The 17407-nt window shown below is 54.3% G+C and overlaps 4 protein-coding genes across 4 annotated transcripts; all 4 read right to left on the reverse strand.

The window, feature by feature from the left end:
• Positions 1 to 190: 190 nt before the first annotated feature.
• Positions 191 to 1474, reverse strand: JKF63_03300 (uncharacterized protein; the record flags this gene model as incomplete). Its single annotated transcript, XM_067899304.1, has 1 exon — positions 191 to 1474. The coding sequence occupies one exon, from the start codon at positions 1472 to 1474 to the stop codon at positions 191 to 193; it is 1284 nt and encodes a 427-aa protein (XP_067756094.1).
• A 4365-nt stretch (positions 1475 to 5839) lies between these two features.
• Positions 5840 to 7822, reverse strand: JKF63_03301 (uncharacterized protein; the record flags this gene model as incomplete). The annotated part of the gene is made up of 1 exon (XM_067899305.1): positions 5840 to 7822. The coding sequence occupies one exon, from the start codon at positions 7820 to 7822 to the stop codon at positions 5840 to 5842; it is 1983 nt and encodes a 660-aa protein (XP_067756095.1).
• Positions 7823 to 10582: 2760 nt separating this feature from the next.
• Positions 10583 to 11827, reverse strand: JKF63_03302 (uncharacterized protein; the record flags this gene model as incomplete). Its single annotated transcript, XM_067899306.1, has 1 exon — positions 10583 to 11827. One exon carries the CDS (start codon positions 11825 to 11827, stop codon positions 10583 to 10585), a length of 1245 nt encoding a protein of 414 aa, XP_067756096.1.
• A 1261-nt stretch (positions 11828 to 13088) lies between these two features.
• Positions 13089 to 14645, reverse strand: JKF63_03303 (uncharacterized protein; the record flags this gene model as incomplete). Its single annotated transcript, XM_067899307.1, has 1 exon — positions 13089 to 14645. One exon carries the CDS (start codon positions 14643 to 14645, stop codon positions 13089 to 13091), a length of 1557 nt encoding a protein of 518 aa, XP_067756097.1.
• Between the last annotated feature and the right edge of the window lie 2762 nt (positions 14646 to 17407).

Raw genomic sequence — 17407 nt, forward strand, 5'->3', positions numbered from 1 at the left:
AAAAAACACAAAGCCCAGTACACCACCAGAAGCAAGTAACAACCACAGAGGGTGGAGGGAGGGAAGAAACAGATGGCGAAGAGAAGTCAACGGCATCGAAGATGGAGAAAGATCAGACAGGCAATGGCAAAAGAGAAATCGTTTCGGAAAACAACAACCCTCCTCCCCCTCAGCTCCCGCCCACCCCCCTCTACATGACTGCACACTTCGTGTCTTTCTTGTCGTGCGAAGATCGACTGCTCTGAGCGCCTGGGTGTCTCGATGAATTGAAGTAAGGGCGTGTGTCTACATTATCTAACCTACGTTGTGTTCTCTCCAGCTTTCGCCCCTCTCTCGCCGATGACACGCGCGCAATCCCGCCTGGCTGCCGCAAACTGTAGTTACTGCTTGTCGAAATTGTGCCGGAGGGGTGTCGCCGATCCCCAGAGTCGGCCGGTAGCCTGCGACTGGTCAAGTCACCCTGCGAATCCCCCTGTAGCGCGTGCAGCAGTAGCGCAGTGTGAACAGCACGCAAGTCTTGGCTGGTGCGATGCTGCGCCTGACGAAGATACTTGTGCTGGAGTCTGTGGGCGATTTCGGCGTCACGAGCCGTGACGGCTCGCTGCCGCACCGCCTCCTCCGAGTCCGCAGGCTCAGTGTGATGCGACACCTCAAACTCCCCAACCCCTCGGAGTGTTTCGGCACAGCACATCGGGCACCAGTTACTGCGCTGCTTCCATTCCATGAGGCATGGGAGATGAAAGTGGTGCTGGCATGCTCCTCGGAACATGGGGTTCTCATTTGTGTATCCCTCCAGGCAGATGCAGCACACATCCTCCTCCTCCGATGCCGTTGGCGATTCCTTGCACGGAGACTGCGCCGCTTTTCGTTCGTAAAATGATGTCGACTCAGGGAGTGTAAGAGACACCACGGGTTCCTTCTCGGGACTCGAAGTATGTGCAGAGGGTGTGCGCGATAGCAACCTCCTTGGAGCAGCCGAGGAGGCGCTCCGCTGGTGTGGTGAACAGGTATTGAGGCCATCCGTGGTGTTTGAGGTGTGCGGCGGCGTCAGTGGCAGGTTCTGCGGCAAATCACATAATTTACTCTGGTGATCGGAACTCATGGATGAGTCACTGAGTAATTTTTGGGACCCCGGAGCCGGTACGGTGCTACCCAGTGTCGCCAAGGAGTTCGATCGATGACTTGGCCGAGCATTCAGGGTGTGCGAATCGACAGAACATTCCACCCGCTCCACTGCATCAACAGCTCTGTTGACTATGCCTGAATCAGCAGCCGAGACGCCAAGCCCAGCGCCACTCGAAATCAAGCTTGGTGGCTGCGACGCCTGCAGCGGCTCGACGTCAGACGACTCATCCAAACTACCCTCGACTATGCGGACCTTGAGATGTGAACATGTGCTGCAAAGCGTGGAGTTCACCTCCTCGCTGGGAGGCGAACAAGCGAAGGGGCCGATTGTGTTCGCAGTGTTTAGCATTTTTTGAAGGATGATAGAGACGATTGCGTAGCCAACGATAGGCTCTGTTGCCACCCAAACAACGGGAGTGGACGAACGTATGCGATAGCCAAAGAGAAACAAAAATGAAAAAATGGGGGGAAAAAAGACGGCTGTCGCTCACTTTGCATACAAAGTAAAAGAAGCTAACGGAGGAAAACGGGGGGGGAAGAAGCACAGAACGCGGAGCAATAGGCAAAATATATAAGCGCACAAGAGAATGAATGGGACAAGGGGGAGGGGGGATGCAGAACACGGTGAAGCAGACGCAACAGAAACCCAAAAGGGAAAATCTTAAAGCAAAAGAGAGCCAAAGAATGCTGACATACACCAGTCTCTCACACATACGCACGCGCACGACAAGAGGAGAAGCGGTTTGTATGAGAGGCGGAAACAGAAAGAGCACGCGACAGCAAAAAAAAAAAGATACCAAGTAAGTGACGAGAAGAGCAGCAACTAACCCAAGAAAGGGTAAGAAGCACCGCAGCGTCACGCACCAATACTGAGCGCTGATGTATATATATATATATATATGTGTGTGTGTGTGTATATAGATGCTCAATGTGTGTGTATTGGTGTGCTGGGGTTGCAGTGGAAGGTAGGGCTAACGAGAATAATACAGCGTCTTAGGAATGACGCTACAAACAAAAAAGGCGCAGGAGGTGTTACTTGAGCTTCCCTACCGATGTGCTTCACCCTCCGCGTTAGAGCCCCCCCCTCCCTCCCTTACGTTGAAAATGGGCTCTCCTTTTTTTTGTTTCTCTTTCCCCTCGTTGGGGGCCGTTCTGTATAAAAAAAAAGACGAGCAGAATTTCTCTATGCGTACGTGCGTTCGTCTTGTTGCCCAAAGTGCCCCCCCCCTTACCGGCGTGAAATACAACGCTTGGGGTGTATTCAAGGGGGTGCGTCGCGGGTGCGCGGGTGGGTGGGTGGGTGGGTGGGTGGGGTGTGGACTTGGCCCACACGTCCTGGTATGGAACTTGCGGAATCGACTGGGGTGGGAGAGGGGGGGGGGGGATAGAAAAGAGCACAACAGTTGATTGGACAAAAAACTTACCAACGGTGGAAAAGAGGGGGAGCCCACAGCAGCTTGCAGCTACACTGTTGATCCTGTTGCCGTCGGTTGCCCTTCCTTGATAACCCGGGATAGAGAATTTACACAAATAAAGCTAACACAACACAATTTTTTTCTCCAAGGCAGGGAAGCGAGTAAAACGTGCGTTTTAATTTGGCGCAGGAAATGAGCCGGCAGTGACCGTTTTCTCCTCCCCCCCCTCCCTCCCTCCCCACTTCCACAAAATGTATAAAAAAAAGGGGGGTGGTTGGGTGGTGGCAAAGCGAGGAAAAAGAGGAGGAAGAAGTTTCTTTTTTTTTCAAGGTGGGATGGAAAATTTTAAATGACAAAAGTAAATCACAACAAATGAACACGCACACGCACACACACACCTCCTTTATCCTCCGCTCTCTCTACCCCTTTCGATGGTTTGGACCAGAAGATGGATAAGAGCAGGAAGTGGGTAAGAAAAAAGTACGTGTCACGTGTAGAGAATGATGATCCGTGGAATAAACTGCAGGAGGAGAGAGGAAAGGGGGCAAAAAAAAACAGGAATTCGACAAATGAACAAGAAAAAGGAGGAGGGGACGGCAAAACAAATGAGTGATGCCCCACCCCGAGTATCTCCGCCCTGTACGCACGGCGCTATTCAGCACCTCCGACGTGTTACCCCCCTCCCTTAAATGTGTGTGTGTGGGGGGGGGTAGAAAAAAAGAGACGAGCCTTTGACCGAACCTCCGCGTTTGGTGTGAGGTGCAAGTGGAGTTGTAAGCGAGGGAACGGGAATCACTAGTAGGACACAATACTACTAGTAATTCCTATTTTAGTGTTTTGGTAGGGATCCTGAAAGCCTCCGCTTCCTCCTCCTCCTACCACCGTACTCGTCCTTGATCCCCGCAACACCCGACCAAGCACTCGCTTACTCTGCAGATTTTAGTGCCTCTAAGACGTCCCTTTGTTTTCAAGCACACCTTCAGCAATGCTGGGAGAGCACGTCGTGGCGTAGCGTAGGGGGGGAGGGGGGAAGATCTGCGGGCAGCCTGCAGCTCAGTAGTGGCGCTCAGTCAGAATACAAAAAAACAGAGGAAAAATTTCAGTAGAGAAAAAAAACTGATCGACGTTCCGTGGCTCACGCCCGGGGAGCAAAGAGAAAAGAGTGACGAAGACAAACGAGGAAACGCAGGCTGAGACGGTGAGAGAGGGAGGATGAAAAGGCACAACAAAAAAAAAGTGCGAGAGGAAGCTGTCACAGAAATCAGGAGGAAAACGAGCCGCTAGAGTAAGTTGAACAAGTGATGACTTGCACGATTTAACGCTCTGAGCCGCTGCCTTTTTTTTTTTGAACTGAACACGTTCACGCGGGGAAAGAGGGGAAAGAGCCTACGTTCGCGATGAGAGAGAGACGCGGTGGAAAACAGGCGTGGATATGAAAAATGGGGGCTGTGTGTGTGTGTGTGTGTGTGTGTACACATGTGCAGCTTCGCAAATTAGCCCTGACGTTGTTTATATAATGACCTTCCAGAAAGTCGCAGTGGTTATTTGGTGCCTGTTCCCTTTTCTCTCCCTCTTTTTTTTTTAGAGGGCGCTGATGGGCACCGAATGTCCTTCCCTACGCAACGCCGACTTGGAAAAGCTGTGAGGAAAATCAATGGGTCAAGACAGTAGGGGGTTTCACACACAGTAAACGTGTTCGTGACCGAGTGTGCAGGATAGTAGTCGGAAGAGTTTGGTTGTGAGGAAAATTTTCATGTACAGGGTGCCGATGAATGTGAGGAAAACGCGTGTTTTTGCGCGACGCGGCAATCCTTTTCTTTTCTTGTCTAAAAAGACGAGCAGGTTATCAAGCTGCACGCACCGCCAGTGGAGCGCAGGGGTAAAAGGTAGACAGACCAACGCAGCGAATGAAAGCGATGAGTCGCAAGAGCCTCAAAAGAGGGCACAAGGTAGCTAAATACACGTACCCAACGAACAAGATACAAAAGCGGAGGCAGCTGCTATGGAGGCGATGGCGAGAGACAAGAAGCACGCTGTGGATGTGAACTATGGAAGGGAGGAGAGGAGATGGGGGCGGGAATAGGAGTAGCAGCAGCAGAGGTGTACCAAAACAGGACGGTGTAAAAAAAAAGAAAAGAGAACGTATCAGGAAAGGGTGTCGTGGGGAAGAAAACACACAACCGAGGGCATGGGGGGGGGGGGAGAAGAAAACAAAATGGAAAATAAAAAAACTAAAGCCTGTTGGCGCCTGTGTGTGTGTGTGTGTGTGGGGGGGGGGTGTCTGTGTATTTTCCCGGGTAGGCGCAAATACACACACACACACAAATATGTATATATGAATAGATCTGTATATATGTGTGGATACGCATGTACATATTGAGAGAGAGAGAAGACAGGTACACACAGAGAGGTGTGTGCAAGCGCGCGCGGAGTTGAACCCAAGAGGGGGGGAGGGAGAGGGAAAGGGAGGGAAAGCAGAAAGACGAAAATAGAATTTTTGAAACGCAAAAGACATGAGCGAGCCACAAGCACACGCGCACAGCTTCCCGTCCACCTCACCTCCTTAGCATAAAACATTGGACACGGCCTGTAACAACTCCTTTACTTCGTTCATTTTATGTTGGCCACCCTGACGGAGTTGTGGGGGGGGCAAAAACAAAAGATAACAGAGCCCATTATGCTCTCCTCCTCGTCTCTGTGGGGGCGTAGGGGCGTTACTGTCCTCGAGAGTAGCCAACACACGGATCTCGGTTTTCTGCCGACTGCACTACTTCCTCCGCCCTTGCCCCCTCTCCACACTTGCAGCCGGCGGAGTATCACTCCTCTAAAGCCTGCGGGGGGCTCTCAATGCTCACAAGTGGAAGTCGTCGGTGGGACAATCGCAGCGGCCGAACCAGCACGCACTGCTTGAGTGAAGTTGACGAGAGCCGCGCACGCACCCAGAGATTTTTGTTCCCCCCCCCCTCCCCCCACGACCTTTTTTTTTTGTGTGTGTGTGTTGCTTGCCTTTGCTGGTGTTGTTCCAAAAGGGAGAGGAGAATCCATTTCGACGTCCTACGCACACGAAAAAAAAAAGCACGAAGGAAATTAGAGCGACAAAACGATCGCACACAGACACACACACACACTCACTCACCTCACACATATACACGCGCTGAGAAAGCCCCACAAATCCCACCCACCCCAGTCGAAACGAGCCACCCTACAGAACACCACATAAATGAGGAGTCCATGTTGCAGCAAGCGCATGGTCAGCCCGCTGACCACAGTACTCCCACCTGTTTCGTGGGGCGCTGTGTTTAGCCACGAACAAGATTAACAAGCTGCGACGTGTCGCGGCCTTCGCGCTCTTTGATAGCCGCCACAATGGCAGATGTGTGTAAACAGCCCATCTCACAGATGATCATGTCCACGTACGAGGCAGGTGTCAGGTCGTAAAGATAGCCGGAGGCACTCGACGAGAACGGGACTGCGCCACTACCACCACGCGCCGGTGTACCCCACCCGGTTGACGCGCGTAGCTGAGATAGCGTTGGTGGGGTAGGATAGACAAGCGGACTTTGAGTGCCTGTGTCACTTCCATGTGCCTCGGCCGCTGGCCTCATGTCCGCCAGTTTAGTGTTTTGTGCCAAATTGCCTACCCACACCTCTGGCACAAATTTGTAGCTCTCGCTAAAACAGAGCACAGGCTTACGGAATAACTTCGCACAAGCCGCCACGAGTGCAGTGCCGCAGCGACCAAAAATGTCCCCGTTCTGCAGCACAGCCGAGGCTCCCATGAACACCCGTGTGCACTTGGGCATGAGCGTGCAGCATGCCGTGATGAGACCGTACGTTACACCGATGCCAGCGCTCGTGAACTTACCGGCGAGCTGTCGGCCCTCGAAGAGCGGCGCCGAGTCGATGACAATGACACGCTTCGGCTTGCACTGCGGATCGCGTGAACGTGATAGCAAAATATACTCAACGAGACTGCTGCGACCAAACACTAAGATAGTATCGCTACTAGATACGTACGGAAGCGAGCGATCCTCGACAATACTCTTGAAGGACATCTTCAGCTCGGCCTCAATGGAGTCCAATATCTTCAGCGTCACCTCACGCGGATCGCCGAGGTCTTTGATGAGGTCTACCATGTTCGGCTTTGGGTGAATTACTTCATCCCGTAACGCTACGAAGCGGCGCACGAGCACGTCCTTCACGTGGCGCATGCCAGCCGAGGCTTCGCGCTTGCGGCGAACAAAGTCAAAGTTAATCTGGATAAGCCTTTCAAAGGCGGTTGTGTCCACACTGTTTAGCGAGGGCACAGCAAGAACAGTGGTGGCACGGATGAGCTCGCGGAAAGCAGAGATAAGCGCCAAAGCACGTGCACTGCCGCCAACCAGCAGCATCTGCTCCATCAACACAGCAACCTCAGCAATGCGGGGGTGCACGACGGCGTCGCGGGACGGCACATGCATGCGCTTGAGACGGTTGGCATCCATGGCGCGTTGAACGAGGTCATGCAACCTCTTAGCCGACGCCGCCCGCTCCTCCGCAGTTATCTCCTTGACAGGCTCGGCACTCTTCGCAGCTGTGGTGCTGCTGCACTTGCCGCCCCCCACACCAGCCGCCGCTGCTGGCGAGGCTGTAGCCGCTGCGACAATTGCGGTAGAAGAGACCGTTGAAATGCGCGCTGTCAACGGTGTTGGCGATGCCCCGCTCAGGGTTTCGAGGTGGGCGATCGTCGCAAGAAGTGCCGCCTCCTCCTCTGCAGCAGCGGCGGCGACCTCGGTGTCACTGCCACACGCCTTTAGTTTTTTCTGCAACTTGCGCAACGCGTCGCGTTTTTTCTTGAGCTCGCGCTGTGCCTTTACGGCGGAGCGGGCCTCGTCGTTAGTTTGGCCCACAAAGCGCACTTGAGACTCCTTTACAGTCTCCTCCGTTGCCGGCACCGTTGACGAAGCCCCGGCAATTGGCAGAGAAGCCGAGGCGGCAGGGAGTGCTTCGGGGGCGACAGTGCTCTCGACGACACTCACGGTCAATTCAGCCAACCTCCCCTCCATCGCACTAACTTTCTCGGCAGCCTCCTCGTCCGCAGCCTTTGCGGCGTCGCACTCCGCCTTGCTGGCAGTAGCACCCTTGATACCTTTGAGTGGTTTCTCAGCCTTGCGCAAGTTGTCGCGCCTCTTCTTCGGTTCGCGCTGAGCTTTCACAACGACACGCCTGTCATCCGAGTCGTTCCTGCCCAGAGGAAGCTCTGCCTGCTTCTGAGCCTCCTCCCTCGCTGGCGGTGAGGACATGGACTACGTGGTCGCACCTCTGGATTATAGTTGAAGGGGGGGGGGGGGAAGGAGTTCCTACAGAGAGAGGAAAAGGATTAGTACGACGTGTCGGAGGTGCGACAAGCAGAGGCGATACGGCCTCGGTCGTGTTTCTCCGCCTGATTTGGTGAGGGCAGGGGAGACGAGAAGCAAAGAAATTTGGAGCAGCGAGTGCGCCTGCAGTTGAAACCCCAAGTTGAGAGCCCTTAACCTCCTCCCTCCCCCTGTGCGTGGTATACACTCGGGGTAGAAAAAGCGGAGCGACACAGATTCACACGCAGGAAAAAAAAAGAGGGGAGAGGCGCAAGCAGTCGCACAAAAATCAGACTTGTTTGCGTGCACCAGTGCGGGAACTGCACACACGCAGCCGTCAGGCGTATGAGAATATACGGTGGTGCTCAGAAAGCGGGAGCTAAAGAGCCGCAACACACACTGTGGTGAGGCTTTGATGCTGGGGCCGGGAAGCGACGCAGTTGCATGCAACCCCATTGAGAAGCAAACACACACACACACACGCACACACACATCATGATCAAGTATACAGAGAAGCGGTGAAAGTTGAAGGGCATATTCAAGGAAATTTGTGAGAATCTGTGCAATGCGGAAGCGATCCGCTTGAAGAGGTCTAGACACATTCGGCATTCCGTTTCAGTGGTAGGTGAGAAACCCACGAAAAAGAGGTGCAACAGTCAAGTCCGTGTTGCGCGGTGAACCCATGGTCGCCGTGCGCTGTTTGCCAACGTCAAGGGCTCAGTGGAACTGTCTAGAAATGGGCTGCCCTGCTGTTGGATCAATTCCCTGGGCACATACGGTAGAAACCGAGAAGAAAGTGAGCGCGAGAAGCGCATAGCGCCGCTCTCTCTCTTTCCCTCGCATGATGATCTAATATAAATAATCCACTTCACCTTCAGCGAGGACATGAGCATGACGTATGATGCGCAGGTCTTGACGCTGCAACGGAATGCCCGTAGTTCTTCGTTTCATTGCTGTGAAGAGAGTGTGCTTCGATGTTTGGTGCCGACTTGTCATCATCGCGGCGCTAACGACTGAATAACAAATGTCCCCCCCCCCCAGACGCCAGGGCGACGGAGACACAAAATTGCATGACAAAATGAGAAAAACAAACAGTACAGACAACAGGGGGACATATAGAGGTCAGCAGAGAGGACTCTGCTACCAGACACACACAGCCGTCCATGCACAGGCAGAGACAATTACACATCACAGCAGGCCTGTATATTTTCATACCCCCTTCCCCTCCAGGCCTTTAGAGGGCGCACACACGCACACACACACACACACAACTCCTCTGCCCTTGTAACCACACGGAAACTTGACGAGAGAGAGAGAGACGTTAGAGATTCACCTATCGCTGTGTTCAGGGACAGAGGTGGAGAAGAGGAGAGGGAAAGAAGGGATGAAGAGGACGCTGAAGAAAAACACGTACACACAGACACGCGCGTACAACAACACAAAGACGCGTGAAACGACCGGGGGGAGGGGAGGGGAGAACGGCAGCAGAGCCGCTGGCCAGCAAACGCAGAGATCGAAAGAAAAAAAAAAGAGGGAGAGAAGCAACATGGGCGAAACTAGAGATTTTCGCCTGCAGCCCCAGCACCATGTTCAGAACTTCATTTGCCGGTCGTCAAGTACCAGCATAGATGCCCCGCCTTTCTTTTCTTTGCTGTCCTTGTTTACTATTCTGCCCACCCAACCCTCTTTCTACCTGCAGAAGAGGACAAACAGAACACAAGATGAACCCTACAAAAATTCGACTACGCAAGCGCACAGCGACATACGCACACCTACAAGCACACACGCCATTTCTCGCGAAGCGCACATGAAATACAGAAGAGGAGGGAGGAAAGAGGATGCGCGAAGGCGAGTGTTCGAGAAAGGGAGAATGGGCGACGGTGGTGGTGGCTTGACGCACATAAAAAATACATATACTCATGTCCGGAAAAGGGAGGGGGAGGGGGTGCGGCCGGTGGAACCTTTTTTTGATACGCACAAAAAGCAGCCATCGGCTACAATAGAAAGAGAGACCATGAAACACACATGAAACGGAAAAATGATACAAATCACACCCACACATGGGGAAGAGTGAGGGAAGAGAAACACGGATACACACTCACGTATAAAAGCGCTGTTCCGATGAAGCGGGGCCTCTGCACTTCAGAGTTGCGATGTTTCACGGAAAGCGAGAGAGAAACAAAAAAAAATGGAGGGAAAGTCGCAGGAAAGGGCATTGTGGTGGTGCGGAGGGAGGGGGGAGGGGGGGGGGAGCCGCAAGGGAAGAGATCACAAAACCGGGGATGGGGGATAGGCAATAAAGCGCCAGTTATTGTCGCGTGTCGGCCTTGTCGTTGCTGTGCCCTCGGACCTCTTCCCACACACAGAGTTGCGCGAACTGAGATGAATGCCCTCTCAGACCATCAAGCTGTCGCTGTTCACACAACAACAAAGTACCTGAGTCGCTGCTGGGGAGAAGCCTGGCACAAGAGCCGAGGGTGAGCACAAGACCGTAGACAAGCAAAGTTTTGTGTCTCAACAGCTCTCACCATCAGATGAGCCACCCACTGCTGAACCTGAATCAGCTTTGTCCACGCGCGCCAACACGGATGCGCAGTCAACCGCAATGTGGTAATCAGCTCTACACACCAATATCCTCACTTGGCCTCTCTGTGTTTCACGAGCAAGACGAGGAGGCAGCCTCAAAGCGTCGTTGCTCCCCTCGGACTAGTGCGCCTTGCGGGCAGAGCTCATATGAAGCGCGTCGATCTCGTCCTGCAGTTTGGTGGCGGTTCGGCCGTTCGAAATACGCTCCTTATCGAGGGTCTTCTGCAGCTTGTCAAGGTAGCGCTGATGATCGCGGTAGAAGCGCTTCATCTCCACGACTGCACTATCCCTCGCATGCTGAAGCGCTCCGGCGCGCCACACCATTTTTTCGATATCGCAGTCGATTGAATCCATGCGAATGTTTGCCAAGAGATGGGAATCGTAAAGGTGGTTGATCTCCTTTGCCAGCTCCTCGACAATCTCTGCATCGACGCGCTCCTCCCCCTCCATTCCATCGCCGATGACGGCGTCACCGATCAGCTCAAGGCGTGTCTGAATTTTGGATATTTGCATAGCGCGGTAGCGAATAGCGAGGTCGTTTTGCTTGATGAGGTTGTCCTCTTTGTGCAGCCCGTGCAGCGCGACTTGGCGATCAAAATTGCTGTGGCGAATGTAATCTTCCGAGGTGAGGCCGTGCTGGCCCTTTTCGGCGATTTGGTCTCTGCGGGCGGTCGCACGCGCGATCACATCGCACTCATGGCGCAGCGCCGCCAGTTTCGCCTTGCGCTCGGCGAGCGCCTCGACAGCCTCAGCACGCTGACTGTCCGCATCGGTGGTCTCCTGGAGAACCGCAGCAAGGCGCAACAGCTCGCGGGACTGGTCTTCCAGTTGAACGCGCGCGTTTTCGCGCTGGCGGTAGGCCTCCGCGGTACTCTTCAAGGCACTGTCGTATGCGTTCTTTTTCTTTGAGCCAGCCGCACTGCGAGAAGTGCCTTTTTCATCCAAGCCAGCGATTTCAGCAGCATAAACGTACTCCTGCTCTGCCTCGTGGGCGCGCTCCTCAGCAAGGGCCAGTGCATCCTGCAGAAGCTTCTTATCCCTTCGAAGCTCATTGTGCGCCCTGACGGAGGCCCCCACCTCACCGCATTTCTGCGACAGATCATCAAGGAAGTCCCTCGGAAGTTCGATAATGGAGCCGCCGGCCGTGCCTTCGCTCTGGGTGAGGGCGCGCGAGCGCCTCGGCATGGAGTTGTTCGTGCTGCCCATGCTCTCCCGCACCTCCAACATCTTGGTCTCGTTCGCAGCACTTACTTCGAGAGAGCGCTTCGTGGCACGCAGAAACTCCACCTCGCTGCGGATAGCCTTCGCCTGATTGTCGAGCAGCACCAGCTGCCTCGACATTTCATAAACACTGGCGGAAGACATCTTCGTGTGTATAAAAGTGAAAGATTCCCGTCTATATGAATGTGTGTGTATGCACGTGTTAGTGTGCTCCTACCGCGGACACACCCCCCCCAAAAAAAAAAACCGGCCTCTTTTCTCCTGCAATGTATTGACGACTTAGCGGCACACCAAACAGCGCAAAAGACTGTGAAGGAGAAAAAAAAAGAGAGCGGAGAAGTGCACAGAAGATGTCCTTCGGTACGGGTACTCAGGGCGCCTGTTCGCTCCCCCCTCTCCCTGATATCTTCTGGTCAACCGTGCAAGTGGGACGGAGAGGACGCAGAGAAGCAACAAATGTGAGCGAGGACTTCTGTAGAGTGAAATTCAAAGAGGAAAAAATAATGAAGGAAAACAGAATGGTGCCGCTGACGTTTGAAGATGCGTTGTGTTTTTTTTCTTTGCCCCCGTGAAAATGGTGCTCTCAGCGGTCAGAATAATGTTTTCGTGTGGGTGATGAGTTGTGGGAAGAAGCAAAATCAGATCCGGAGGAATGGAAGGAAAAGAACACGAGAGAGTTGAAATCAGGGAGTGGGGTGCAGATCAACGGCTACACTACGAGTGCACGGCAGCAGGAAAAAAAAATGAGCAGGGTTAGCAAACGGCAAAGGCGAAGCAGCGGGCCTTAGCCGTGAAAAGAGCTCCCAGACAAGAATGCAGAGAAACCTCCGACTGACATTGGTTAAGGACACACAAGCAAATAGAGCGGGGAAGCCCGGAAAAAAACAGGGGGCAGAGGCAGGGGGACGACATGAGAAGACCATCCAAGATGAGCAACAGGAAAAGAAACGATTCAAAATTACACACATACGTGTGTATGTATGTGTGTGTGTGTATGTGTGAAAGACGATAAAAAGTCGCAAAAGAAAACAAAAATGTGGCCAATGCAACAGACGCACAGACATGGACGCGTGTGTGTCGCAGATAGGCAAAAAGCGAAGAGTCTGCCTCAGAAAGGCATTTTTGATTCTCTCACCTTTGTGAAGAGCGGCACAAGGCGCAACGTAGACCTGCACCCTACATTTCGCATCCAGACATCCTTGTCAGCCTCGAGGTGTGGTGGTGGCGGGGAATGGGGGAGGGTTTATCGAGACACACGACGAGAGCAAAACGTGACAACATCAAGTGCATTGCACAAAGTCTATCTGCCACGGCATCAGGAACACGGGTTGCAGGAAGGAGAAAGAGGCAATATCGAAACAACGACTATTCACATTTCTTTGTGCGTAAAGGCAAGACAAAAAGCTCAATGCTCCTTGCCGTCTTTGTTTGTTGGGGGTGAAGCATCTGGACTCGCTGGTGAAGGGGAACTAGCTGAGCCGTTCACCTCCGAATCGCCATCACTAGCCCGACTGCTCGGGTGCGTAAGCCTGTGAGCCCTGCTAGGTGTTTGTTGTGGGAGGGATGAGGATTTACTGCCGCCAGGCTCACCAGGTGTCATAGCGGCAGCAGTTGGTAGTTCTGTCTCAAACCCAAAGAGTTTGGTCACATCGGTGTCCACGCGCTGTGCATGCTCACGGCGGTCTGAAAAGCGCGTCGGCGCCGGCTTTGCGCCGTGTTCTCGCGTGTGAGGAAACTGAAAGACAGTGTGCTCGGCAGTGCCGTCCTCGTGAACCTCAACGTTTGTGTCGCTCTGCATCTCTTCCCTGTTGTGGCGCATAATGCCCATAAACTGATCGTAATGCCCGCGCGGGTCGGTAAACCCTTTCGCGCCTTGCGACCGAGAAACAGAGAAGTTGAACTCTGCCGCCTCTTGCATCTGCTTGCGCGTCTGCTCCTCGTTTGCTGAGAGCCGCTCATTGTAAACAGGAACACCGTGAATGGTGTCTACAGCGCGCTTGATGCGACGCGTGCGGTCGAGCCACCACACAAACTTCGCCTGGTTGCGCTCGTCCCTGCCCATGTCAGCTGCGTACATGTGCTTGTAGATGTTCTTATGTGTAGTAAAATGTTTGTTGCGCATCTGCAGCACCTCCGGCTTTTCAGTCATCTCCTCTTCGGTGACCGTCGCCTCGCCGCGCTCCAGCTGCTCGATTCGCCGCTCCTCCAGCATGTCCTCCAACTCGCTCGCCTCAGCTGCCCGCTGCTGTCGCCGCTTTTCCCGGTCACTGGCGCCGAGGTCGTCAAGGGTACGCATACCACGTTGGCGATTCGTCAGGTACTGCTCCTCCCTCTGAACCTCCTCTTCGGTGTAACCAATCTGACGCAGGATCTCCGCCTCGCGAGCCCTCTCGATTTGTGCTTTGCGCGCCGTCATGTGCGTGTTAGCGTCGTCGATGCTCCTGTGCAACTTGCCCTTGTAGTTTCTGTACTGTGTGCGGGGTAGCTCTACTGTGTCAATGATATCCTGCAACACCTGCCTCTCCAGCTTGGTATGGCCCAGCAGCTCGTCGAGCGGCTTCTTCCGCTGCTCCGGGTGGAGCACCCAGCGAAGATCCTCGTCATCGATGCGGCCCCGCACCAGTGAATATGGCTCATGCTTATCGCGCTCCCACGCAAGAGGGAGATTGCCGCTAATCACGGTCTGGTCCGTGCGTATGTTGTCAGCCATCTCTAAATACGTGTTCAAATACCACCGCGGTGCCACATGGTCGGTCAGCTCGGTACCGCTGGCGTCTTTAGACGTCTCCACGTACATGAGTGGCTCGGTGTTCACATCGTCCTGGCGAGTGTTGATGCCCTGAGCCGTGAACTGCGGCTTCTTGAACTGCTGCTCCACCGGAATCTTGTCTAGGCGCGGCATCTTCTTGGCCACATAGCGGACCGGTGCTTCACGCACAGGCTTTGCAGCTGCAGCACCCATGCTTTCCTCCTGCACCGACAGTTATAAGTGCACACTCCTATTACCCTCCTGCCAAAACATATACGTATGTGCTTGTGTGGGTGTGTCTGTACGTGCACTGCTGTCGCCGCCGCCGTTGTGCAAATGCTATTGTCTCGCCAACAGGATACCCTTCCTCCTCCCCCCCCCCTTCCTTTGCCTCTGCTTCACCGAGGAGAGTGCGTGTCCGACTTCGCGTTTGCGTCTCAATGAGCAAAGAGGTGGGTAGGAAAGAATGGAAGCGCAACTCCTCTTTTGGGGCGAGTTTATAGGTCCACGCAAGCAATGGAAAAAAAGAGAGACTAGCAGACGAGAGGGCGGAGGAAAAGAGGGCGTCTCATGAAAATGACCGCACCTGTTGACGTGGAGTGGGCAGGGGAGGGAAGGAAAACGATGAGAAGCGAGAAATATGTGTGGGCGTGTACATATTAAAGTCTGTGAAAGCGAAACGCTTTTAGTACATGGGCATTGAATGAAGAAAAAAAGATTGCGGGACAGCCGCGCGCATCTTCACCCCCGCCCTCATTGACATCCCGTCCTGGGAACGGCAAAATATCGCTCTTTACCTACCACTCCCCCTCTGAGTTGCTCCTTGCCCCCTTCCCCCCTAAGCCTCGCTTTCCCCATGAAAGCATCGTCCACACATAAGCCTGTCAGATCCCCCCCCCCTCGCGTGTCGAGCGAAGCTCTGATATATGCAACGAATCCTTTCGGGGCGCAGCGACCTTCACCCCCCCCCAAAAAAAAGAACTTGCACGCAGGTGAACAACGCTCGCATAGCGATGCGGGTGAGGGACCCTAAAATTTGTAGTGAAACACAGCGCACCACGACTCACTCGGAGAGCCTCCAACCTTCTGTCCACCTCCAGAAGAGGAAAAAAAGGATCAGAGCACCGCAGGGCCGACTACAAACGTGCACTGAGGGCTGTGCTTGGGCGACAAAGAGTATCTGCAGAGGGCGTAGAGGGAGGGAGGAGAGCAACGCAGAAGAGTAGCGGCCCCCAGATAGGCAATGCATAACACAGACACTGTGAACAGAGTGATAAAGGGTGCGACAAAGAGGCTACCCGGACACCCTGCCCACGGCAGCCTTCGATACTCACCAGTCTCTTCACACCAGACAGGTAAACGCTGAAAAGTGGGTTTCATTGGTGCGAGCCGCACCGCACCTTCGCGTGAACAGGGCACCAGGTTTCCCTCACTTTCAAATTTGGAGGAGAACCCACGTTCAAGTGCGGGAGTGTGTTGTTATTTGCTTGTTGTTTCATTCCTTCCCTGGAACTCGATCATCCACCGAAAACCCTCTCACGAAAGAAACGCGCAAGATCTAAAGAGAGAAGACAAAGGCTCAGAAAGAGAAAGGGCGGCTGCGGCATGACGCCGGTAGGGAAGAGACACCCCCTTGGATATAAGTGAGGCCTATTAAAAACAAGAAGGTAGAGTAGCCAAACTAAACAAAAAAAATGGATCTATGATGCCTTCAGGCACATGTGTGCCACAGAAGAGCGTACAGTCAGTCAGGAACAAGCGTGAAGACAGGCTTTACTTCTTCTTCGCAGCCTTCTTCGCAGCCTTTTTCGCCGGCTTCTTCGCGGCCTTCTTCGCCGGCTTCTTCGCCGCCTTCTTCGCGGCCTTCTTCGCCGGCTTCTTCGCAGCCTTCTTCGCCGCCTTCTTCGCAGGCTTCTTCGCCGCCTTCTTCGCCGCCTTCTTGGGCGCGGCCGCCTTCTTCGGCGAAGCCTTCTTGGACGCCTTCTTGCCAGCCTTCTTAGCAGCGGCCTTCTTTATCGCAGCGGGCTTCTTCGCACCAGCCTTCTTGGGCGAGGAGCGAGGAGACTTCTGCAGCGCCACGGCGTTGACGGCAGCGGCGGCGGCGGCGGAATCAGCGGACATCTTTGAAGGGCGGTTTGAGAGAACGGGGGAAGGGGGTGTATAAACACGGCGAGGAAGAAGCTGTGAGTGGCGAGAGGACGGAGGAGAGCTGGCGCCGCAGGGTGTGTTGACCGCAGGTAAGGGTAGGAGCGGGAGGGGAGGGAAGGGGGGGGGGACGGCGTGTGCATCGACACCCATGCGTGAAAGGGCCAGAGAGAGAGAGAGAGGAGCAGAAATACAGAGATGTGCAGCGTAAGCATTCACGAGCGATGTCAGTGCTCTGAGTAATGTGAGAGAGAGAGAGAGCGAGCGAGAGCGAGTCACGTCGCGGGCGCATACACACACCACACCACACGCACCATGCCCGCCATTTCTACACAGCAGACACGCGCGCGCCGTGGCGCCGTCCTGCAAGCGAAGGGCAGCTGCGCGAATGGAATGCCTGCAACAGGGAATGTGTGCTCACCTGTGTGGTGCGACACACTGTGAACCTGGCAGTCTGCCGGGCGCGAGGACAGCACGCACCGCGTCACTCTCGGTGCCGCACGCACGGCTGTTGCGGTGGGTCTCTCATGTGGTTTTCTCTGTGCATCCTTTTTTTTCTTCCTATTGGCGGGTGCGCAGCAGTGAAGCCGTGCACGCCCCATGCCTCACGTCAAGAGCACCCGTGCGCAGGTGTGAGGTGACCCAGCGCGGGAGGGCGGGAGTCGGGGGGTGGACGCCACGTGAAGAGGCCGAGAAGAGGGAGAGCAACAAAACAGGAAAGAGGACATGAAGCGGGGCTGCAAACAAACACGGAGGGGGGATGAGGGCGCACCCCAACGTCGACATGCACGTGCAGGCACACACGCATGCGCCGCCGCCAAGACAACGCC

This window comes from Porcisia hertigi, chromosome 27, assembly GCF_017918235.1.
Source record: "Porcisia hertigi strain C119 chromosome 27, whole genome shotgun sequence".
NCBI classification, from domain to species: Eukaryota; Euglenozoa; class Kinetoplastea; order Trypanosomatida; family Trypanosomatidae; genus Porcisia; species Porcisia hertigi.